At 38.7% G+C, this 25,302-nt stretch overlaps 1 protein-coding gene across 9 annotated transcripts in view; it reads right to left on the bottom strand.

The window, feature by feature from the left end:
• ZMAT1 (zinc finger matrin-type 1) overlaps window positions 1-24,573 on the bottom strand; it is a 42,414-nt gene extending 17,841 nt beyond the window's left edge. For 2 of the 9 annotated variants that reach the window (XM_061409168.1, XM_061409170.1), the window contains exons 1-2: window positions 24,133-24,572; window positions 1,656-1,762 (exon numbers count right to left, since the gene is read on the bottom strand). In XM_061409168.1, the coding sequence (XP_061265152.1) occupies window positions 1,656-1,762; window positions 24,133-24,460 (435 nt within the window). In that variant the 5' untranslated portion in view covers window positions 24,461-24,572. Of the gene's footprint in view, window positions 1-1,655; window positions 1,763-23,879 lie in introns of all 9 variants that reach the window. The other 7 variants (XM_061409172.1, XM_061409173.1, XM_061409169.1 and 4 more) reach the window with 6 other exon arrangements.
• Between the last annotated feature and the right edge of the window lie 729 nt (window positions 24,574-25,302).

The following is a 25,302-nucleotide window of genomic DNA, read 5'->3' as shown; positions in this document are numbered from 1 at the left end:
AACTTATAGATGGCACTGGAATTTAAAAAATATGCTATAACATTATATAACATAATGCTTTATAGTCATTAAACTATTATAGATAAGTAAAAAGATGCAATGATAGGACAAAGTGTTCAGAATATGTTCTTATATGAAAAAGCAAGGGCAAAACAACATATACAATTCTCTTTTGTAAAAATGTATGTGTTTAGAAAGCATACTGGAATCATATAAGCTAAAGAGAAGTTAATTAAATGATGGTTACCCACAAGTGACAGACTTATGATTGATTCACATTTTCTCACAATTTTGTACATTTTCTACACTGAATAGTAAGTACTTCATAAGCCCATAAAAGCTATTTTTCAAATTTAAATTCAAATGGTTCCAACCATGGTTATCAGAGAGCTCCTTGATTATATGTTTCTCTTTATTAACTCTTTGAGCTTTGGGGTGCCAGGATGTGCTAGGCACACTCAAATGTTTGATTTCATTTAATTTTCACAAGAATAGTAAGAGAGATTTTAGCTTCCATTTTGCAGCCTGAAGAAACATGCTCAGAGAGGTAAAGTGACTTGGCCAGGGTTACACAACAATGGCTTGAACCTAGTTGAGGTGGTTTACTCACTAAGTCATGTCTGACTCTTGCAAACCTATGGGCTGTAGCTTGCCATGCTCCTCTGTTCATGGGATTCTCCAGGCAAGAATACTGGAGTGGGTTGCCATTTCTTTCTCCAGGGGATTTTGCCAACCCAGGAATCGAACCCAGGTCTCCTGCATTGCAGGCAGATACTTTACTGACTGAGTGAACCTAGGTCCTCTCAATCCACAGCCAACACAATCTCACCATCTATAATTATAGTATTAATAGTTGAATCCAAATCAACATAAGGACCGAGATATAACTGCCAATAAGATTAGTACTGGGCAAAACAAGATTTTAAAGTAGAACTGGCATTATATTTCTTTTAAGTAAATGTATCTGGTACTTTTGTTAATACAGATACCACATATGAAAAAAATCCAATAGTTGATAACATGACGTAGAAATGGGAGACAAAACTAATTGAAAGGAAAGAATACTAGATATGAAATCAGAGGAGATCATCTTTAAGCTTAGTAATGCCAAGATTAGCTATGGTTAATCACTATTCCTCTGGGTTTCAGCTTTCTAATCAATAAACTAAAGAAGTAAGAACATTAAATATTCCTTCTTTTAGCTCTAGAATTCTATGGTATTGTGCTTAAAAATATGTAGTTAAATCAAGTGCAAGACTAGTTCATTTTGTTTTTATCCTTCATTTACTGTAAAGGAAAATTCTGGAGTTCAGTGAGATCCCTTGATTCACATTAATAGTTTCCTATTCAAGCCTTATAAAACTTTCCTTATATTTACTACAAGGACATGAAGCATACAGTGACTTGATAGAAAGGGAGGCAGAATGATGTGAAGAAAGAAAATATGCTTTGGAGTCAAAAGAGACTGAGTTTAAACCCAAATTTCCCAAACTTAAGCTGGTAAATTACTGTTCCTCACTGAGCCAAGCTCTTCATCTATCAGAGGGAAATAATACACAGGATTCTCATAAGTATCAAAACCAGATAACATATGAAGTTTATCTGCTGCATTAAAAAATCTATTTTATACTCTATTTCCATTGTTTTTAACCTACCTCATAATGTGAAATCCTTTGTGATTCAAACTGAAGCACCACTCCACATACATGACAAAAATTATCTGCAAAAAGTTCAGTCTTTTCCTGTTCATTCCAAGTTATATCTATGAATAAAATAAAGGGAAGTGAGACATATATCACATCAATGAATAGTTAGAATACATATCGTTTCATGAGATGAGATGAGATGAGATGAAGTCGCTCAAGTCGTGTCCGACTCTTTGCGACCCCATGGACTGTAGCCTACCAGGCTCCTCTGACCATGGGAAGAATACTGGAGTGGGTTGCCATTTCCTTCTCCAGGGGATCTTCCCAACCCAGGGATCAAACACCACTTCAAATCTGAGTCCTTGTGAGGTCACAGTAAAAGCATTTTGCTTATTGAGTATGCAATTTAATACGAGCATAAGTCTGCCTCTAATGTAGGGTATAGCAAGTTATTTAATATGATAAGTCTGTGTGATTTTTAGGTAACACTGGAGCCATAGCTCCAGATAAGTGACTGTTTTATAACAAAGCCTTTTTAATGATTACATGGGTACTTGTGCATGCATGCTCAGTCAGTCATGTCTGACTCTTTGCTACCCCATGGACTGTAGCCCACAGCCTCCTCTGTCCATGGAATTTTCCAGGCGAGAATACTGGAGTGGGTTGCCATTTCCTACTTCAGGGGATCTTCCTGACCCAGAGATCGAACCCTGTCTTCTGCATCTCCTGCACTGGCAGGCAGATTTTTTTTTTTATCACTATGCCACATGTAAAACACAAAATTCGGAGGGTTGGTTTCTTAATCCTGCCTTTCATTATTGGTGCCCCAAATCATTTTATGAAGCTCACAAAGTTACTGGTACCCCCATAACTTCCCTGGTGGCTCAGTGGTAAAGAATCCATTTGTAAATGCAGGAGTGGGGGGTTTGATCCCTGGGTTGGGAAGATCCCCTGGTGAAGGAAATGGCAACCCACTCCAGTATTCTTGCGTGGAAAATCCCATGGACAGAGGAGCCTGGTGGGCTACAGTCCATGGGGTCGCAAAGACTTGAAAAAGTTGGACAAGATTGAGCAACTGAGCACTCACATACATAATCCTTAAAAAGGCATTGTTATAATACTGTCACTTATCTAGAGCTATGGGTCCAATATTATCATATTTCCCTGGTGGCTCATACAGTAAAGTATCTGCCTGCAATGTAGGAGACCCAGGTTTGATCCCTGGGTTGATCTCCTGGAGAAGGGAACAGCAACCCACTCCAGTATTCTTGCCTGGAGAATTCCATGGACAGAGGAGCCTGGTGGGGTAGAGTCCATGGGATGGCAAAGAGTCAGACACAACTGAGTAACTAACACAAAAATCACACGGAACCACAAAAAACTTTGTCTATAGTAGGCAAACATTTTCCATTGTTATACAAACATTGGCACACTCATTTAGCCAAACAAGTCTCACACAAGCCCCCAAAGTATTATTAATAACATCCACAAATTATGCTACATTTTTCACTGTAATAACACAAGTCAAAATATTTCTGAATTTACACTTGAGGTCCACACTTCAAACTAAGCTTTCTAACAGCTACAATGTATTCTGCCAAAATTTATTAGTGTATCTACAAGGTATAAATCACAAAACATCAAAATTTTGCTTGCTGCTTGGCTATTTAAATGAATAAGCTAATACTATACATACTTTCATGGTGAAATGCCCATGACATATCAAATGGACAAAAAATTGTAGAACAATAAATATAATACATTCATTTCCAACACTAAGATTAAATATACACCACATATAAATATGTGGAAAGATATAAATTAAATTTAAAAATGATTAACTTTGGGAAGGAAGGCCAGAAAAGGATGAAAGGGAAAAAATTTAACATTTTAATTTCTGTACAACTGTTTTAATTTTTGCAAGAAGTATGTAGGACTTTCTATTTAAAAACCTTTAAAAGTATTTATTTTAAAAGTTATTTTGGATATCTTCAACTGAGCTTTAGTTTTCAGTACCACTGTATGGACTAAAAAGGCTTACTTAAATTGCATGTTCAAGATAATAATAATTTTAACAAGGAACATGTTAAAAACAAGTTGAACAGTTATAAATTTATGCCTATAATGTATAGTATCCCCTCTGAATTATTTTTAGGTTGTTCTAAAATATATCATTTCTCTAATTTTGACTGTAAAGTCAGCAAAGTAAAGAGTTTAACTAAAATATATTTCAGGACTCCCCTTAACTACTATATGCAATGAGCACAGTGATAAGATCTTGAACTTCTTATTAAAATTTGTAATAATAAGCAAATATTATCATTTGGTGGCAACATAACTTGTTACAGAGGGGAAGTTTCCATTAAGAAGGCAAAAGGAAACTACTAATTTAGAAGTTCAAGAATTCCTAAGATTTAACATTCACTTCTTTCCTAGATCAAACTTTAATTCCAGATTTCCCTACTTCTAATAGTCAAGGTTTGATACTGACAGTCAAGTTGGGAAATATGAAGGCTGAGTTTTTTAAACATAGTCTTTCATTATTGGTGACCCAAACATTTCCACGAAGCCCATGAAATTACTGGTACCCCTACAACGTTTCCTTTAGAATGGTATTGCCTAAACTTACTGCCTTTGACTCATTTTCTCAAACAAGTTCTTGGTCTGTATTTCTTTATTAAATGGTACGATATTCCAGACTCAAAATCTCAGCCATTATTAGCCACAGCAAATCACTGTTTCTTGTCCATTCTAGCTTATAATGTTATTTGATATCCATCTCTTCCTTTAAATTTACCATAACACTACCCGAGTTCAGACCCTCAATGTCTTGGACATCATTAAGATTTATTGTTATTTACTGAGGCTAGTTTCAAAATACTATGGTACACATTTTGGAAAGAGATAAGGCCTTTGTGTGTGTGTAAACAAGATAATAGCTTACTCTTTTAGTCCTTAAAACAAATCTGCGGCTAAGTGTTATTTCCCAAATTCTGAAGGTTAGGAAATTAGGATTCACTGAAATCAAGAAAACTTATCACATGTGTTATTCCATGGAGCTGGAACTTAAAACTTTTTATCTTGACCTTTTCTATTATACATACAGAACTGTCCCACATGTTGGAAATGATGCAGCAAGTGAATAACTATTAATTTCAAGAAATTTACAATTTATCAGGGAAGATGTGTATAGAAAGAACTATGATCCAAAGATCAAAATGTCATAAGTGATATAAGACATAAGGTACAATGTATTCCTGCTGAGAAGTTTGGGGAAAGCTTTCAAGAGGAAAACAGGCTTTGAACTTAGCTTTAATCAATGTATAAAATTCAGATAGAAGAGTGGAATAAAGGTACTGGGGGGGGGTCAAGAATATGATTTCATATTTCAAGTATTTTGTTGTTCAGTTGCTCAGTCGGGTCCAACTCTGCGACCCCATGGACTTCAGCACACCAGGCTTCCGAGTCCTTCACTATCTCCCAGAGATTGCACAAACTCATGTCCATTGAGTCGGTGATGCTGTCCAACAATCTCATCCTCTACTGCTCCCTTCTCCTGCCCTCAATCTTTCCCAACATCATCGCATCAGGTGGTCAAACTATTGGAGCTTCAGCATCAGTCCTTCCAATGAATATTCAGGGTTGATTTCATTTAGAGTTGACTGGTTTGATCTCCTGGCTGTCCAAGGGACTCTCAGGAGTCTTCTCCAGCACCACAGTTTGAAAGCATCAATTCTTTGGCCTTCAGACTTCTTTATGGTCCAACTCTCACATCCAAACATGACTACAGAAAAAACATAGCTTGGACTAGACGAACCCTTGTTGGCAGAGTGATGTCTCTGCTTTTTAATAAGCTGTCTAGGTTTGTCATAGCTTTTCTTCCAATGAGTAAGTGTCTTTTACTTTCATGGTTACAGTCACCATCCACAGTGATTTTGAAGCTCAGGAAAGTAAAATCTGTCACCGTTCCCATTTTTCCCCATCTATTTGCTATTAAGTGATGGGACTGAATGCCATGATCTTTGTTTTCTGAACGATGAGTTTTAAGCCAGCTTTCTCAGTCTCCTCTTTCACCTTCATCAAGAGGCTCTTTAGTTCCTCTTTGCTTTCTGCCATTAAGGTGGTGTCATTAGCATATCTGAGGTTATTGATATTTCTCCTGGCGATCTTGATTCCAGCTTGAGCTTCATCCAGCCTGGCATTTCACATGATGTACTCTGCATATAAGTTAAATAAGCATGGTGACAAAATACAGCCTTGACATACTCCTTTCCCATTTTGGAACCAGTCCTTTTTTCATGTCTGGTTCTAACTGTTGCTTCTTGACCTGCATACTGGTTTCTCAGAAGGCAGGTAAGGTGGTCTGGTATGCCCATCTCTTTCAGATTTTCCAGTTTGTTGTGATCCACATTGTCAAAGGCTTTCATGTAATCAATAAAGCAGATGTTTTTCTGGAATCCCTTTGCTATTTCTATTATCCAACAGATGTTAGCAATTTGATCTCTGGTTGCTCTGCCTTTCTAAATTCAGCTTGAATATCTGGAAGTTCCAGTTCATGTACTATTGAAGCCCACCTTGAAGGATTTTGAGCATTACCTTGCTAGCATGTGAAATGAGTGCAACTGTGTGGTAATTTGGACATTCTTTGAAATATTTTAGGATGTTTCAAATCCTAAAAGATTATGCTACTAAAGTATTGCAATATTCAATATGCCAGCAAATTTGGAAAACTCAGCAGTGGCTACGGGACTGGAAAAGGTCAGTTTTCATTCTAATCTCAAAGAAGGTCAATGCCAAAGAATGTTCAAACTACTGCACAACTGGGCTCATTTCAGATGCTAGCAAGGTAATGCTCAAACTCCTTCAAGCTAGGCTTCAACAGTACATGAATCAAGAAACTTCAGATGTATAAGCTAGATTTAGAAAAAGCAGAGGAACCAGAGATCATATGGCCAACGTCCACTGGATCATAGAAAAAGGAAGGGAATTTCAGAAAAAAATCCGCTTCTGCTTCATTGACTACTTGAAAGACTTTGACTGTGTGGATCACAACAAATTGTAGAAAATTCTGAAAGAGAAGGGCATACCAGACCACCTTACCTGCCTCCTGTGAAACCCGTATGCAGGTCAAGAAGCAACAGTTAGAACTGGACATGGAACAATGGACTGGTTCCAAATAGGGAAAGGAGTACTTGAAGGTTGTATTTTGTCACCCTGCTTACTTAACTTATATGCAGAGTACACGATGTGAAATTTTGGGCTGGATGAAGCTCAAGCTGGATTCAAGATGGGCAGGAGAAATATTAATAACCTCAGATATGCAGATGACACCATCCTAATGGCAGAAAACAAAGAGGAACTAAAGAGTCTCGTGATGAAAGTGAAAGAGGAGACTGAAAAAGTGGCTTAAAACTCAACGTTCAAAAAACAAAGATCATGACATATAGTCCCATGACTTCATGGCAAATAAATGGGGAAAAATGGAAACAGTGACAGATTTTATTTTCTTGAGCTCCAAAATCACTGTGGACGGTGACTGCAGCCATGGAAGTAAAAGACACTGGCTCCTTGGAAGAAAAGCTATGACAAATCTAGACAGCTTATTAAAAAGCAGAGATACTTAGTCATGTCCAACTCTTTGCGATTCTATGAACTACACAGTCCATGGAATTCTCAAGGCCAGAATACTTGAGAGTGGGTAGCCTTTCCCTTCTCCAGGGGATCTCCCAAGCCCAGGGATTGAGCCCAGTTCTCCCAAATTGCAGGTGGATTCTTAACCAGCTGAGCCACAAGAGATTCATGTTGATGTATGGGAAAACCAATACAATATTGTAAAGTAATTAGCCTCCAATTAAAATAAATAAATTTATATTAAAAAATAATAAATAAAAAGCAAAGACATTACTTTGCCAACAAAGGTCCATACAGTCCAAACTATGGTTTTTCCAGTAGTCATGTATGGATGTGAGAGTCAGACCATAAAGTACACTGAGCGCCAAAGAATTGATGCTTTCGAACTCTGTGCTGGAGAAGAATCTTGAGAGTCCCTTGGACAGTCAGGAGAACAAACTAGTCAATCCTAAAGGAAATCAACCCTGAATATTCATTGAAAGGACTGATGCTGAAGCTGAAGCTCCAATACTTTGGCCACCTGATGTGAACAGCTGGCTCATTGGAAAAGATCCTGATTTGGGGAAAGACTGAAGGCAGGAAGAGATGGGTGCAGCAGAGGATGAAATGGTTGGATGGCATCACCAACTCAATGGACATAAGTTTGAGCAAACTCTGGGAGACAGTGAAGGATAGGGAAGCCTGGCATGTGCAGTCCATGGAATCGTGAAGAGTCAAATACAACTGAGCAACTGAACAACAACAAGGATATGAAGGACAATAATTGAAAGCTTGGAATGAGGCTAACTCATAAATGGCTTCATTAAGGCATTTAGACTTAATTCTGCATTCAACAAGTGTAAAGAAGTGACTTAAAATAGGGCTATGAGTTAGGAAAAAGGCACAGGCAACAGGAAAAAGGTCATGAAGTTAAACCAGAAGTGGGCAGTAGGCATAGAAAGGAAGAAGCGAATATAAGAGATGCATGTAAGCTAAGTCATGCATGACTCTTTGCGACCCCATGGACTGTAGCCACAGCCTTGTCTAACTCAATGAAACCATGAGCCATCCCATGTAGGCCACCCATGATGGACGGATCATGGTGGAGAGTTCTGATAAAATGTGGTCTACTGGAGAAGGGAATGGCAAACTACTTCAGTATTCTTGACTTGAGAACCCCATGAACAGTATGAAAAAGCAAAAAGATATGACACTGAAAGATAAACTCCCGAGGTTGGTAGGTGTCCAATATGTTACTGGAGGAGAGTGGAGAAATAACTCCAGAAAGATGGAGTCAAAGCAAAAACAATGCCCAGTTGTGGATGTGACTGGTTATGGAAGTAAAGTCTGATACTGTAAAGAACAATATTGCATAGGAACCTGGAATGTTAGGTCCATGAATCGAGGTAAACTGGAACTGGTCATACAGGAGATGGCAAGAGAGAACATTGACATTTTAGGAATCAGTGAACTAAAATGGACTGGTATTGGTGAATTTAACTCAGATGACCATTATATCTACTACTGTGGGCAAAAATCCCTTAAAAGAAATGGAGTATCCATCACAGTCAACAAAGGAGTCCAAAATGCAGTTCTTAGGTACAATCTCAAAAATGGCAGAATGATCTCTGCTCGTTTCCAAGGCAAACCATCCAATATCACAGTAATCCAAGTCTATGCCTTAACCAGTAATGCTGAAGAAGCTGAAGCTGAACAGTTCTATGAAGACCTACAAGATCTTCTAGAACTAATACCCCAAAGAGATGTCCTTTTCATTATAGGGGACTGGAATGCAAAAGTAAGAACTCAAGAGATACTTGGAGTAACAGGCAAATTTGGCCTTGGAGTACAAAATGAAGCAGGGCAAAGCCCAATAGTTTTGCCAAGAGAATACACTGGTCATAGCAAATGCCCTCTTCCAACAACACAAGAGAAGACTCTACACATGGACATCACCAGATGGTCGATACCAAAATCAGATTGATTATATTCTTTGCAGCCAAAGATGGAGAAGCTCTATACAGTCAGCAAAAACAAGACTGGGAGTTGACTGTGGCTCAGATCATGCACTCTTTATTGCCAAATTCAGACTTAAATTGAAGAAAGTAGGGAAAACCACTAGACCATTCAGGTATGACCTAAATCAAATCCCTTACAATTACATAGTGAAAGTGACAGATTCAAGGGATTAGCTCTGATAGAGTGCCTGAAGAACTATGGATGGAGGTTCATGACATTGTATAGGAGGCAATGATCAAGACCATCCCCAAGAAAAAGAAATGCAAACAGGCAAAATGGTTGTCTAAGCAGGCCTTGCAAACAGCTCTGAAAAGAAGAGAAGCAAAAAGCAAGGAGAAAAGGAAAGATATATACAGCTGAATGCAGAGTTCCAAAGTTAGCAAGGAGAGATAAGAAAGCCTTTCTCAGTAATCAATGCAAAGAAATAGAGGAAGACAATAGAATGGGGAAGACTAGAGATCTCTTCAAGAAAATTTGAGACACCAAGGGAACATTTCATGCAAAGATGGGCACAATAAAGGACAGAAATGGTATGGACCTAACAGAAGCAGAAGATATTAAGAAGAGGTGGCAAGAATACACAGAAGAACTATACAAAAAAGATCTTCATGATCCAGATAACTACGATGGTGTGATCACTCACATAGAGCCAGACATCCTGAAATGCGAAGTCCAGTGGGCCTTAGGAAGCATCACTATGAACAAAGCTAGTGGAGGTGATGGAATTCCAGTTGAGCTATTTCAAATCCTAAAAGATGATGCTATGAAAGTGCTGCACTCAATATGCCAGTAAATTTGGAAAACTCAGCAGTGGCCACAGGACTGGAAAAGGTCAGTGTTCATTCCAATCCCAAAGAAAGGCAATGCCAAAGAATGCTCAAACTATCACACAATTGCACTCATCTCACAGGCTAGCAAAGTAATGCTCAAAATTCCAAGCGAGGCTTCAACAGTACATGAACCGTGAACTTCCAGATGTTCAAGCTGGATTTAGAAAAGGCGGAGGAACTAGAGATCAAATTGCCAACATCCACTGGATCATCGAAAAAGCAAGAGCGTTCCAGTAAACATCTACCTCGGCTTTTCTGACTTCACCAAATCCTTTCTTTCACTGTGTGAATCACAAAAAACTGTGGAAAATTCTTTGAGATGGGAATCCCAGACCACCTAACCTGCCTCTTGGGAAACATGTGTGCAGGTCAAGAAGCAACACTTAGAACCAGACATGGAACAACAGACTGGTTCCAAATAGGAAAAGGAGTACATCAAGGCTGTATATTGTCTCTGTGCTTATTTAACTTATATGCAGTGTACATCATGAGAAACGCTGGGCTGGATGAAGAACAAGCTGGAATCAAGATTGCCGGGAGAAATATCAGTAACCTCAGATACTCAGATGACATCATCCTTATGGCAGAAAGTGAAGAAGAACTAAAGAGCCTCTTGATCAAAGTGAAAGAGGAGAGTGAAAAAGTTGGCTTAAAACTCAACATTCAGAAAACTAAGATCATGGCATCTGGTCCTATCACTTCATGACAAATAGATGGGGAAACAATGGAAACAGTGACAGACTTTATTTTGGGGGGGCTCCAAAATCACTGCAGATGGGGGCTGCAACCACGAAATTAAAAGACACTTGTTCTTGGAAGAAAAGCTATGACCAACCTAGACAGCATATTGAAAAGCAGAGACATTATTTGCCAACAAAGGTCTGTCTAGTCAAAGCTATGTTTTTTCCAGTAGTCATGTATGGATGTGAGAGTTGGACTATAAAGAAAGCTGAGTGCCAAATCGATGTTTTTGAACTGTGGTGTTGGAGAAGACTCTTGAGAGTCCCTTGGGCTGCAAGATCAAGCCAGTCAACCCTAAAGGAAATCAGCCCTGAATATTCATTGGAAGGACTGATGCTGAAGCTCCAATACTTTGGCCACCTGATGCAAAGAACTGACTCCTTGGAAAAGACCCTGATGCTGGGAAAGACTGAAGGCAGGAGGAGAAGGGGATGGCAGAGAATGAGATGGTTGGATGGCATCACCAACTCGATGGACCTGAGTTTGAGCATGCTCTGGGAGTTTGTTGATGGACAGGGAAGCCTGGCGTTCTGTAGTCCATGGGGTTGCAGAGTCGGACACAACTGAGCAACTGAATTGAACTGAACTGGACTGTAGTCTGCCAGGCTCTTCTGTTCATTGGATTCTCCAGGCAAGAGTACTGATGTGGGTTGCCATGTTCTCCAGGGGATCTTCCCGACCCAGGAATCAAACCTGCTTCTCTTATGTCTCCTGCATTGGCAGGTGTGTTTTTTACCACTAGAGCCACCCATATCTATGGAAACTAAAGGATATTATAGCCTGAGCTTAAAACTTGCCATGAATATGATAAACCTTTAGATCTATTGCATTTAAGCTTAAGCAATGCTGTTGCTGATGCAGGATGTAGACCTCTGACCTTTTATCCAATTCATTCATCTAAAATTACTTGTCAAAAGCAAGTTCTCCTTTTGGGTATAATATAATGAATATGTTAACTTTAGTGAATCAAAAATTAAAACACACAAAAATCTAAAATTCAAAAAGAAGACATCAGAGTGATGTTGCATATTGGAGTGTACTTAAAAGGTGTACTTAAATAGCACACTTTCCTAATTCAAAGATGATTAAATCTACATTCAAAATTTCAGAAACAAACCTTCAGGTAAGAATCATTCTGAATCAAGGTTTCACATCAAATTCACAGGCACAGCTTCAAAATCAAACATGCTGAATCAAAATAAACCTCTTTGTGGGTGGTCCCATCCACCCACAAGTCATTCTCATGGTCAACCACGCTCGAGAGGACAGGCTCAGATCCTTACCCATAATGACTGTACAATATCTTTTTCGTAAATAAGATGATTTATACAAAGGTTTGTCATCTAGAATGATACTTATCAAGCTAACAGAGCTTTAGTGTAACATGAAGAGATTTTTTTTAATGAAGGAAGGAAGGAGGGAGGAAATAAAAAGAAAATAGTCTTTGGCACTACTTCAAATCTATTTAAATCTCCAGGATTGAGGACCAAGAATCTGTGTTTGTAAATAGGATCCCTAAGTAGTATCTTTAAACAGCCAACCTAGTGATCCTTGTTGAGTCTTCCACCAAGGTAGTCTCAACCCAGGCTGCACATTATAATCACCTTGCTTGTTATCAGAACATACTAATGCCCAGGCTCCATCCCAGACCAATTAACTCAAATCTCTGGGAGTGGTTCCCGGCCATAGTTTTGTTTTTTCAAAGCTTTGTGTGTGACTCTGTTGCACAGTGAAGGTTGAGAATCACTGCTATCTTCTTTAGCAGCCAAATTTTTACTTCTTTTTTCAGTTGAACTGCAATCTGTTTTCCTACAGTAGGGGTTCTCAAACTTTAGTATGCATCAGAATTACCTGGAAAGCTTGTTTAAAGAGATTGTTGGACCCCATTCTAGGATTTCTGATTCCATATTCCCAGGATAGGGCCCCCAAGAATGTACATTTTTAAAAAGTTCCCTAGTGATGCTGATGCTGCTGGTCTGGGGACCACACTTTGAGAATCACTATCTTAGAGTTTCCAGTAGTTCTAGTTCTATTCCTTTAAGTCATTGTAAGCATACACTTTCTTCTTAAATATTTTTTTTAATTTTATTTTATTTCCAAACTTTACATAATTGTATTAGTTTTGCCAAATATAGAAATGAATCCACCACAGGTATACATGTGCTCTTAAATATTTTTAGAGAACCATTACATCTTTATTCCTTCCCTTCCTCTTGAGCCTATTTGTGAGCTGATTCCAGTTCTGTCATGCAGCATGATTTGTAAATCTCTAACTAGTTTGCCTAAATCCATGTCATTCATAAAGTGTAACACAAACACATCACCCTAATGGGGGTCACGATCAGAACAAACTAATGAAATCACCTTAATCTTTTAAACTGTGGTAACAAAAAACCCATATAACATAAATTTTACCACCTTAACCATTCTTCAGTGTACAATTCACTAATATTAAGTATATTCTGCTCCCTATTTTGAATATTTCTTCTAGTAATGCAGCCTAAGATTGCTTTGCCATCTTTGGGTGGTCACATCATACTGTTAACTCATGCTAATTTTTTACTAAATTACAAACTTCTTTTCCACCTGAAAGTGAATAACCTCTGTACCTCCAGGACATAGTTATATAGATAGGATTTTTTCTGGACCCCCAAACAGATCCCATATACATTCAGATTTATCTCAGGAGGATTGTGGAAGGTGGCTTTTTACTGAGGGCAATTACAAATGATGGGGTATTGTTTTTCAGAGGTCATGCCATACTACCAATTCTCCTCAAGCTGCATTTCCCCTAAATTTGACATGAATGTAATGATATCTACTTTCTAAAGGTGCTATGTGAGGCTTGGAGAAGTCAAGCAATTGTCACAAAGTCACACAGCTAGTAAGTGTCAGAGTCAGGATTCAAACCTAAGTCTGCCCAAGATTTCCCTGAGAGCTGGCTCTTAAAAAGACCAAAGTCTTGAATGAGAAACTTCCTCTCTAGGTTTGGCATATATAAGAAACATATGTTTGATTCACACAGGATGCTAAATAAATATTCCTTTAGGCCCTACTTTACCCTGATCCCCACTCCTTGAGACATGATTTTGGGACATCCAGAAAAAAATGGCCTATAGCCAGCTCTGAAAATAGGAGAGAAAACTGGTGATAGTACAGATGTTTTTCAGGGGGAAGGCCAGCTTCAGGAAGCAGATGTTAAATTAGGGGTAGGGGTAAGGTGAGCAAATGACGTTGGCTGTGAGGAAGATGGCTGAGAGAGGAACTAATGTTTACTGAACAATCACTACATGCCAGGAACTGAAGTGTTCTCTCAAAGAACTAGACTTCAAGAGGTGGTTCTGATAGGAAGCAGGACCAAGGTATAGCTGAAGAAACTTGGAGATTTGTATCTTCCTCTCTTTTATTTTCTTCATTATACTCTCACCATGTCTTTTTTAAACTGGTTAGAATAGGAAACAAATGTATTTTTGTTGGTTGATTGCTAAAATATGGGCTTATATCAATTTTTAATTCCAAAAGCAATAAGATTGTGAAAAGCACTCTTTCTAGAGGGAGACTGTATTACAGACTTTACCCTGCAACTAACTAGCCATATAACTAAGAACATATCACAGACATATCATGTATCAGGTTACCATTTCTGTAGTTTCTTTTGTACTTGACTATATCATGGGTTGATGGTCAAGGGAAAAGACTGTATTTTAGAATACATACAGAAGCAAAATTTTGTTGGGTACTTACAGACGGACCCAAATATCTTAGCTTTTTCCAAATGATAAGCCTATCAGGAAAGCAAAAAAGATGATTTGAAGTATTAAGCAGCTATTCAGTTCATACACACTTTACGGGTCTAAAACTTCAAAAGGTCCCAGTATTTCTTCCCCTAATCCTCCATTATTAGCATCTCCTTGTCTATGTCCTAACCCAAAAGCTGATTCTTTCTCAAGTATTTCTTGGCAATACACACATATTTCTGAGTATAAGGTTTTAGTCATTATAGCTAATGTCAGAAAGAAAACATCTTCTTAGCAAACTGAAGTATTATTTTAGTTATAATTTAGGTATCAGTGGCTCAGTTTTCAGTTACAAAGAATACACCAAATTCATGGGAGATGGTCCTGCATCTTTCAATCTAATTTGGTTGGAGAGCAAAGATTAAAATGTATATAAATAGATTACATATTAGAAAATCAAATGAAAAATACTGAATGCTGTGAAATGAGATTTCATCTTTTGTATGCAGCAAATAAGATGCTTTAAACATAGACAGTAAACATCTCCCAGTTAATCTTAAGTATACTGCTTTAATACTTCTAACATAGCACTTCTGAGATGTTCTTCATTCCTTGACATATTTTGCCTGCTATCATAATCCTGGAAAAAATATGCATCAGTTCAGTCGCTCAGTCATGTCCGACTCTTTGCAACCCCATGGACTGCAGCATACCAGGCTTCCCTATCCATTACCAACTCCTGGAGCCTGCTCAAACTCATGTCCATCGAGTCAGTGATGCCATCCAACCACCTCATCCTCTATCATCCCCTTCTCCTCCTGCCTTCAATCTTTCCCAGTATCAGGGTCTTTTCCAAGGAGTCAGTTCTTCGCATCAGGTGGCCGAAGTATTGGAGCTTCAGCTTCAGCATCAGTCCTTCCAATGAATATTCAGGGTTGATTTCTTTTAGGATTGAATAGTTTGCTCCCCTGGCTGTCCAAGGGACTCTCAAGAGCCTTCTCCAACACCACATTTCAAAAGCATCAATTCTTCAGTACTCAGCTTTCTTTATAGTCCAACTCTCACATCCATACATGACTACTGGAAAACCATAGCTTTGTAAGATTTATACTCTGAATCAAAGCACACCTTAGGGCAGATTGGTAGTGAGATCTTAATGATACACTGGTATACTCTCAAATATGGACTGGGATATAGTGTCTTTGAAGCATACAGGAATTTCTGATGCTGATACCATTTCTTTGTGTTTTAACATAAAACAAAAGCAATGGGTCATAAAGAAGTACTGTCAAAAACTAGGTTCAATATGGGAAGAGAACCTAAGTCTGATAATGGAGTGAGAGCTTAAACTCATAGGATATGGAAAAGATTAAGAGTAACTTTTAAATATCTGTTTTTTCCAGAATCAGCAAGTTCTATAGAGTGTAGAAATATAGTCATGTAACAAAAGTTTCAGTTTGGAGCAATGAAAAAGTTCTGGACATGGATAGTGGTGCAGGTGGCATAAAAACATGAATGTCACTGAATTGCACACTTGAAAATGCTCAAAATGGAAACCTTTATATTATGCATATGACAATAAAAATAAAATATTGAAAAAAATTCGAAGCACCCTTCTTCTCCCTGAACTATGGCATGAAAGGCAGTTGACAACCTGCAGAGCCAACTTGTCACTCAAGAAACTGCATGAACAAGTAATAAACCTTTGTTTTGCTAGCAGTAGTGTGCCTGCATGCTAAGTCGCTTCAGTCGTGTCCAACTCTTTGTGACCCTATGGACTGTAGCCTGCCAGGCTCCTCTGTCCATGGGATTCTCCAGATAAGAATAGTAGAGTGGATTGCCAGGCCCTCCTCCAGGGGAATCTTCCTGATCCAGGGATTGAACCCACGTCTCTTATGTCTTCTGCATTGGCAGATGGGTTCTTTACCATTAGGGCCACAAGTGTAGTGTAGTGTTAGTTGCTCAGTCGTGTCTGACTCTTTGTGACCTCATGGACTGAAGCCTGCCAGGTTCCTCTGTCCATGGGGTTCTCCAGGCAAAAATACTGGAGTGGGTTCCCATTCTCTTCTCCAGGGGATATTCCCGACCCAGGGACTGAATCTGGGTTTTCTGCACTGCAGGCAGATTCTTGACCCAAATGATCTTCTACTGAATAACATTTATCAAGGCTATTTTAAATGAAAGAGTGATTTTGTGACAAATTATAAATGGGATCTTATAAAAAAGAGTTCATGTATTTGATGCTCTTACAATTTGATTATATTTATGTATAGTTGTAGCCTTTGGTTACAGAATGAATCAACCAATTTTCTATTAATGAATGTGCTTAATCTCTTTACTTCCTTCCTACAAGGAATGTTTACATGACTTGAGCAAATAAAACTTTCATAATAACTTGGAATGGGAGAGAAAACCATGACCTACAGTACTAGGTAGTAGTAAAACAGTAAGTAGTAGAGCACTGGGTAGTAGTAAAAAAAAAAAAAAAAAAAAGCAGCTTTTGAGTTGGTCAAACAGATTCAAATCCTATCTCTACCCATAACTATATAAACTTGAGAAAATTATTTTGTCACTCTGAGCCAGTTTTTTCATCTAGAAAATACATTACCTCTCTCAGGATGTGATGAATATGAAATAAAATAAAAAATTTTTAAATGTTTAATACACAAAGGCACTCAAAGTATGCTTGTTTACTATTCCAGGAGCTTTGAACCTTTTACTTAATATTATATATAATTGTTTTATTTCAGATCAGAGTAATTTGAGAAATAATCTAGTCTAGAGTTTCTCAATCTTGGCACTATTTTCACTTTGGGCCAGATAATTCATTGTTGTGAGAGGCTGTTCTATGCATTGTAGGATATTTAGCAGCATCCCTGGCCTCTACTCTGGAGAAGGAAATGGCAACCCACTCCAGTATTCTTGCCTGGAGAATCCCATGGACAGAGGAGTCTGGTAGGCTACAGTCCACAGGGTTGCAAAGAGTCAGACACGACTGAGTGACTTCACTTTCTTTCTTTCTTTTCTGGCCTTTACTAACTATAATAGAATTTGGTAGCACTCCTCAGTTGTCACAACCAAAAATATCTCCAGATATTGCCACACGTCCCTTGTGGGGCAAAATTATCTCTAGTTTATAACTGATTTAGTCTAATGTCCTCATTTCAAAATAATGAAACTAAGGCCCAGGAAGATTATAGGAAATAAAGGACTGGAGAAGTTAATATTTTAAAGATATGATTCTAGATACAGGTGCATTTGGACCATGGACTTGAGCATTACTAAAATTCCCTGTGTTGACACAAATATATGCAATTTAGATTGTACCAGAATATCTGCCTTTGGGGAAAAAAAAAGCAAAGAGGATTCATTTGCCAGAAACTCATTTTTAAAGGGACTTTGTTGGATTGTGTCTACTCCAAATAGCTGCAATATTATGCTAAAGTTCATGTATACAAAATGCAACTGAGTGTGAAATCCAAATGATCATACTTGAAATTTCCTTCTAGTACTATTAGACAACACCAGACAATTTAGGATGAAATAGATTTTTTTTTTTTGTGACAAAAGAATAACATATATGGCTTGAATCAGAAAAGAATAATGAAATCTGTGCTTATAATTTGGTTCATTCTCTCTAATGGAATTAAAAACCTTGCAAGATCTCTGAGGAAAAGAACCAGAAGATCATCACATGTCTTTAGTTCTAGGTAAGAAAAACTTTGTTCGCTCCAATTAAATTTTCTTTGGTGATGAGGGTGAAAGAGGAGAGTGAAAAAGCTGGCTTAAAAGAACATCCAAAAAACTAAGATCATGACATCTAATCTCATCACTTCATGGCAAATAGATGGGAGAAAAGTGGAAACTGACAGATTTTATCTTCCTGGGCTCCAGAAGCACTGTGGATGGTGACTGCAGCCACGAAATTAAACCATGCTTGCTTCCTGGAAGAAAAGCTATGATGAACCTGCTGCTGCTGCTGCTAAGTCACTTCAGTTGTGTCCGACTCTGTGTAATCTCATAGACAGCAGCCCAGCAGGCTCCCCTGTCCCTGGGATTCTCCAGGCAAGAACACTGGAGTGGGCTGCCACTTCCTTTTCCAATGCACGAAAGTGAAAAGTCAAAGTGAAGTTGCTCAGTCGTTTCCGACTCTTAGCGACCCCATGGACTGCAGCCTACCAGGCTCCTCTGTCCATGGGATTTTCCAGGCAAGAGTACTGGAGTGGGGTGCCATTGCCTTCTCTGATGATGAACCTAGATAGCATATTAAAAAGCAGAGATATCACTTTGCTCACCAAAGCCCATAGTAACAAAGGTCTGCTGACAAAGGTTTTTCCAGTAGTCATGTATGGATGTGACAGCTGGACCATAAAGAAGGCTGAGCAGCAAAGAATTGATGCTTTCAAACTGTGGTGCTGGAGAACACTCTTGAGAGTCCTTTGGACAGCAAGGAGATCAAACCAGTTAATCCTAAAGGAAATCAACCCTGAATATTCTTTGGAAGGATGATGCTGAAGCTGAAGCTCCAATACTTCGGCCACCTGATGCCAAGAGCTAATTCATTGGAAAAGAACCTAATTTGGGGAAAAATTGAGGGCAGGAGGAAAGGGGGGCAGCAGAGGATGAGCTGGTTGGATGGCACAACTGACTCAATGGACGTGAATTTGAGCAAACTCTGGAAGACACTGAAGGACAGGGAAGCCTGTCGTGCTGCAGTCCATGGGGTCACAGAGTCAGACAGGGCTTAGCAACTGACCACCACCACAATGTGATATGAAGTTTATGCTTATTCAAATTATGTGACTCTAATTTATAATTGGCTATATTTACTAAAATGAATCTTACTTGCATTTGTTACATGACAATAGACTTAGTTGTACACAACATCAAATTTTCTCAAGACAATTTATCAGATATTTATGGTAAGAACTAGCTACTAACTGTTTTAATGCTTTGCTGAAGTAAGAATTTCATAGTCCAATTGATCTTGATGCCAAAAAAAAAAGCATTGTAAAGAATGCCTTACATGTTCTATTTTAATAGGGGCAAGAATGCAGCAAATTTAAAAATAAATAAAAAAAAAAAAGAATGCAGCAAATCTCAAAAGGGTTGGCTGCAATACTATGAACATATATCTCATTCTTAAGTTACAGATTTTAAATCAGGAGCCATTAAGAAAGCTAAGAAGTAAACATTTTAATTCTACCAGAAGTATATGCGCTATAGTCTCCATGACTGTACCTTTAGAAATAATCTTTCTCAAACATTCTTGATTAAAATGTATTTTTAAGAAATAGCTGACTTGACCTTTGCAATCTTTAAATACCATCATTATCTTAGGAAAGAATGAGCAGAGCTCAACACTAAGTTGTAGGACACTAGGGAACTGATGTTAACCTTGCCAAGGAGTTTTAACTCTTTATTTCCCTAAAGGGCACACTTCATTTAAGGAGTTTTCAGATATAGATTAATTGTGCCAGAAATGCAGATCTGTACCTGTCAGCATTATGAACACTCATAGCTATAATGCTATCTAGTACCTTTACTTTCTCAGATTATAAAATTAGTACCTGACCTATACATTTGGCAAGTTTTATTTACACAGATTATCACAATAAAAAAAACAATGAAGGCTTTCTCAGGGCATATTAACGATTATAAAATGTAATGGAATTAACAAAATAATTGGGAGTACTTGTTATATGTTTAATATTTATTGAATATTGAAACTAAATTCTTGACCTTCAAAATCATAAGCACTCTGTGGCTAGCGAGCTCAGCAGTCATGCTTATGAAGTTAGAAACTGAATTCAAGTCCTGTCTAAATTCATTAATTTACTTGATCCATGAGAACTACATTGTATCAGAAAGTCACCATGTCCCTCATTCCAACAGGTTAGTAAATGTGAATGGATCTGCAAGACTGCTTTCAGGTGGAAAAGAATCAAAGTTCATATCCTAACAGATATATATGATGAATATAATCTTAATAGATGTTTATGAATCTAGATGCTTAGTCAATATTTTCACATACTGATACTCAATAAAGCAGAGGATCGCAAACTTAGAAATGGTCATTAACCTCTCTCCAGATATCCCCACCCTGCCAAAAGCAGAGAATTAAAAATTAATTCTAACAGTTGGCTAATTATTCTTCCTTAGTACTAACATTAGATGTATCATATGATTTGCTTTAGTGTGCCTATAATATTTGAGACAATGTGGGCAAAGTACAGATTTACAATGAACAATGGCACAGTCTTGACAGCTTAGAAGTCTGACTAGTTACACTTAAAACTGTCTTTTCCCCAACTATTTTATTTTTACTTTATAATTTTACTATCAAGCACTACTATTGAGCTCTATAATATAGCTACGTCTAGAGCTCTATAATATAGCTACGTCTAGTTTGCCTGTATATTCTGGGCACTGAGCCAAGCGTTTGGTGCAGGCATGCACGCACGCACGCACACACACACACACACACACACACACACACACGGCATTCAATAAATTATTCCTGAATAAATGAAAAAAAGGCTGTTAACTAGGTTTTCTCTTGCTGGCCTTGAAACTTTACTTAAGAACATTAAGACAAAGGAAAGCCTTGTTAGGTAATTGCTATGCAAACAGATCATTAAGTAAAATGCCAGGATGTCCTCCAATTTAAAACAGAATCTATTTAATAATTTCTTTTTCTTAAAAGGAAGAGGGAAATAAACAAGAGGGTTTCTGTTTATTTTCGTTTAGATTTTTACTATGATCATATGGTAACATCAATACTGGATGAAAACTCAGTTTTGAGCCATTATACATTTTTGAAAAAACTTCACTGAATGAAATATGAAAGGTCCTAGAAAATCTCATGACTTGCCCCTCTCCATGAATTTGTTTCTTTGTATGTGTTTTTTCATACGTGTTCACATGGCATTTATTTGTTGATTTGTTTTTAAGCTGATGGTCCAATTTCCCACTTGGAGCCTTTAAAAGCTTCTAATCTTCCCTGCTTAGCAATTTCTAATCTCCACTGACATTTGCTCATTACCAACCCCAAGACAGATGAAAGCCTCAGGAGTATTGACTATAGTTGAAAATGGATCAGCAAATGTTTTATCAAACAACTTTTAATAGTCCTATCTGTAGTGGATTTGTAATAATCTGCTGCTGCTAAGTCAATCTGAATCTTGACAATTCTTTGCCACTTGTTAGTCATCTTTAAACTAGGACTTAAAAAACAAAACAAGCAAAAGATATTGGCACACCACCAAAAAACATTTTTCTCTCCTCTCCTTTATCCACTATCGTAACTGGTGACAATTTATGGCCTCTATAAATATCTAAACAAAAATAACTTGATATCTAAATAGCATTTTGGACAGTGTACTGTATCAACTATGTCTCATTTGTTAAGTGAAAAGTCAGGAGTTTTGGTTTGGACTGAACAGTTAATGAAGGATATTTACCCCAAATGAAATGGTAAGACATAATTTTTAGGTAGCAATTATATTTGGTTTCTCATATCCTAGTAAACTGTATCAACACTAACAACAAAGACTGTATTACTCACTGAATGTCAGGTCATAAATCTTGGTCAAGGTTTCTATAGTTTATGAACCACTGTTCTAGTGCACAGCCATGGAAATGCTATTGAAAGAATATCAATGCAGAACTGCAAAACCACGGTTCATACTTTCAGATCTGAAATTGATCTAGAGTTTGGCTAGTTCAATACCTGTATTTCATAAATGTCAAGACCCAAATCCAGGAAGCTTGAGATCTGTTCAGGGTCAGAAAAATCTAGCAGATAAACTAACACCAGAACCTAGATTCAGCAGACTCCTATTTTAGGGCTCTCCTCATTTTTACCAGCTAGAAGTAGTATAGACAGGGTATTGCCACTACTTTCTTAATTTGTAACTCTTAAAGTCATTAATACCTGCATATATTTAAAGATACTGCAACCAAGTCAGTCACAGAGCCAGGCAAAAAGCCATCTTTTCCATAAGATGCTGGTCCTAAACCTTACTGTGAAAAGGCCATGAGTCAAACTGAACTGTGATCTTGACTCCTGAAAAACTGTTCTCTCCTTTGTGTTGGTTATAGACAGAAATTTTGGTATAAAAACAAAAATTCCAGGAGGTTTCATACTTTTCATCCCTGAGCAATTGTGTTTAAGTCCAGGATGACTGAAGACACTAAATAAGTCTTTCAAAAGCTGCCTTCAGTAAAAGAGATCATAAATTTAAAAAACATCATGTATAGTGTATTTCTAACTTCTATATTTAGTAAGTGCCATTTATGTAATGTGCCTATGACAAACATTGTAAGGGATTTTCTTCTGCTTTGCCATTCCTCCAAACTGAAAGATGTCATAGGTTACGGGATACACCATTTAAGAATGTGAAAACTATTTTTATGGAATACTTTTATTTCTACTTCTAGGAAAAAGTAACTTTGATTATTTTACTCTATTTTGGGGTCCACGATCTTTCACTTTGGAGGCAAATTAGCAGCATAGGGTAACACAGAATATACTGGAAATTAATAATGAAATTTACGATGGCAAAATGCTTTACAGAGATTTTCTGCGGTGGACTCAGTCTCACCCAGATAAGAAGCATTTCCAAAATTGCTTTAAAACACATTTCAATGGCAAATTTTACAGTTTGCTATTAGTAGGCTGTTCACAAATATATAGTACTTTGTGTGATCTAAATACCACTTCAGCTGAAATAGTCGCGAAATATGTTAGGAGTAATGTGTGTTGGTATGTACATTATTTATTAAAGCCAAAACCACCTTAAAGATGGGCATGAAAACCTTGCTTTAGAAGGTTACACCCTCAAATAGCCAAAGAAAATTCTGAAATCTGTACCTCTGCCACTTTTCTTTCCTTGGTACAACCCCCTCCACCAGACCCTACGACTCTAAAATCCAACCGATCCTACTTTAAAGCTCAACATACACTCTAACCTCCCCAAATGTCTAATCCCGGCTCTCCTTAAATACACTACTCTAAGTTTCTACACTGAAGGATGCTGAATTTCCCCAAGGGAAATTTCCTCCCTCTCGTTTCTTTGGCTGTTTCTCTCTCATCTCTTGCCCCTCTCGCCGTCAGTCCCACTTCCCTTTCCCTGACCTTCTAGTTCCAGCGCACTTTTCTACCTTGCTCTCTCTCCTTTCACCAAATCACACCTCGGATTCCTAGAGAGAGCACACTAAAGCGCCCTGGCTGGGAGAGAAATTAAGTGTTGTTTTTTTTTTTCCTTCCGTTCGAACTCCTGGCTTGTGAGTACCTGCAGTTCCTTTTCCTGGGGGGGCCCCATCCTTTTCGGGCAGAAGGAGGTAGGGAAGCCCCTCTCTGCTTCATCCCTCTGGCACACTCGGGGATACAACGGCGGGGCGGGGCGGGGCGAGCTTGGCCTTTACTGCGCCACAGCAGGTGGGGGGTGGGGCGGTGGCGAACCGCGCCCAGTCCGCTCTGGGACAGGCAGAAGAGAGGCAGCAAAGGAGATGGGGCCTCCCCCACACCCCGGGACGGGAACTCACCTTCTCTCAGGCAAGGGCGGGTGTCTACTTTAAAACTACTGCCCCCCCTCCCCGCCGCCGCCATAGTGGAGCCGCCAAAGCCGCCGCCGCCGCCGCCGCCACAGTCACCGGCAGGCGGGCAGGCAGACGTGGAGGTGGCGGAGGAGGCAGGCACAATCGCTGCCGCTGCCGCCGCCGCCGCCGCCGCCGCGCAGGCGGTGGCGGTGGAGGAGGAGGAGGCGACAGAGACGGTAGCTTCCTGAGGGGAAGACTCCGCTGCCAGCTGTGTGACAGCGTTCGGCGCCGCCGCCATCGCAGCGAGGCGCCACCAATTGCTCTTGCGCCTCATTCCTGTTAAGCTCCTCTTGCCCCGCCTCCCGCTTAGCCCTGCCCCTTAGCCCCTCTTTTCCTTGCTTCGGTTCAAGCCTCTTTCTCGCTCCTTCTCTCCACCAATAGGAACGCTTCAGACCCGCGGGCCACCCCCTCCCTTCCCCCCACGGCTTGGCGTAACCAACCTCCCTTTGGAGGGGAAGCGACAGTGGTCAAGGGCAAAGGGCAAAAAGCGCGGGATGTAAAAGCACGTGGTCTTCACACAGTGATGTCTTTTCCGTTGGAGGAGCTAATCTAAAACCAATTTAAGGAAAAGAATGTCTGGAAACCAATTTATTTCATCACCAAAATTGCTCTGAAATATATCTTCTCCCACCGTTCTTATAGCCCTCAGTGAACAGAAAAATAGCAGAAGCCTTGGTCACGATGCATTTTCATCACGAGCCCTAAAGTACTGCTTAACTATGGATCTACCCATCTAAATTACAATTAAAAAACTGGAAATCCAGGACTCAGCCATAAAACTAGAATATTACTTATTTGAATCTCCTCATAATCTTTCCCCCAAATTCCAAAGAAATAATTATCTTGATTCATATTAGTTATTATTCCCATACTCTTTTTACATATGTTCCAGTACATAGATATATGCCTAAACCACGTTGTTTAGTTTTGTTTTCAAATTTGACAAAATTTATGTATTTTTCTAGGTAGCATTTTGGGGCTTGTTACTTTCGCTAAAATTTTGTTTCTGAAATTCATCCATGTAGCTGTAGTTCACTCACTGTCAATGCTGTAAAATATCCATTCATTTCTCTGTTGATGGGTATGTGTCATGGTGCATCTGTGCAAAAGTTTCTC

Source organism: Bos javanicus, chromosome X (assembly GCF_032452875.1).
Source record: "Bos javanicus breed banteng chromosome X, ARS-OSU_banteng_1.0, whole genome shotgun sequence".
In the NCBI taxonomy this organism is placed as follows: domain Eukaryota; kingdom Metazoa; phylum Chordata; class Mammalia; order Artiodactyla; family Bovidae; genus Bos; species Bos javanicus.
Note: the sequence above shows the minus strand (reverse complement) of the source record. Positions and strands in the feature narration are given on the sequence as shown.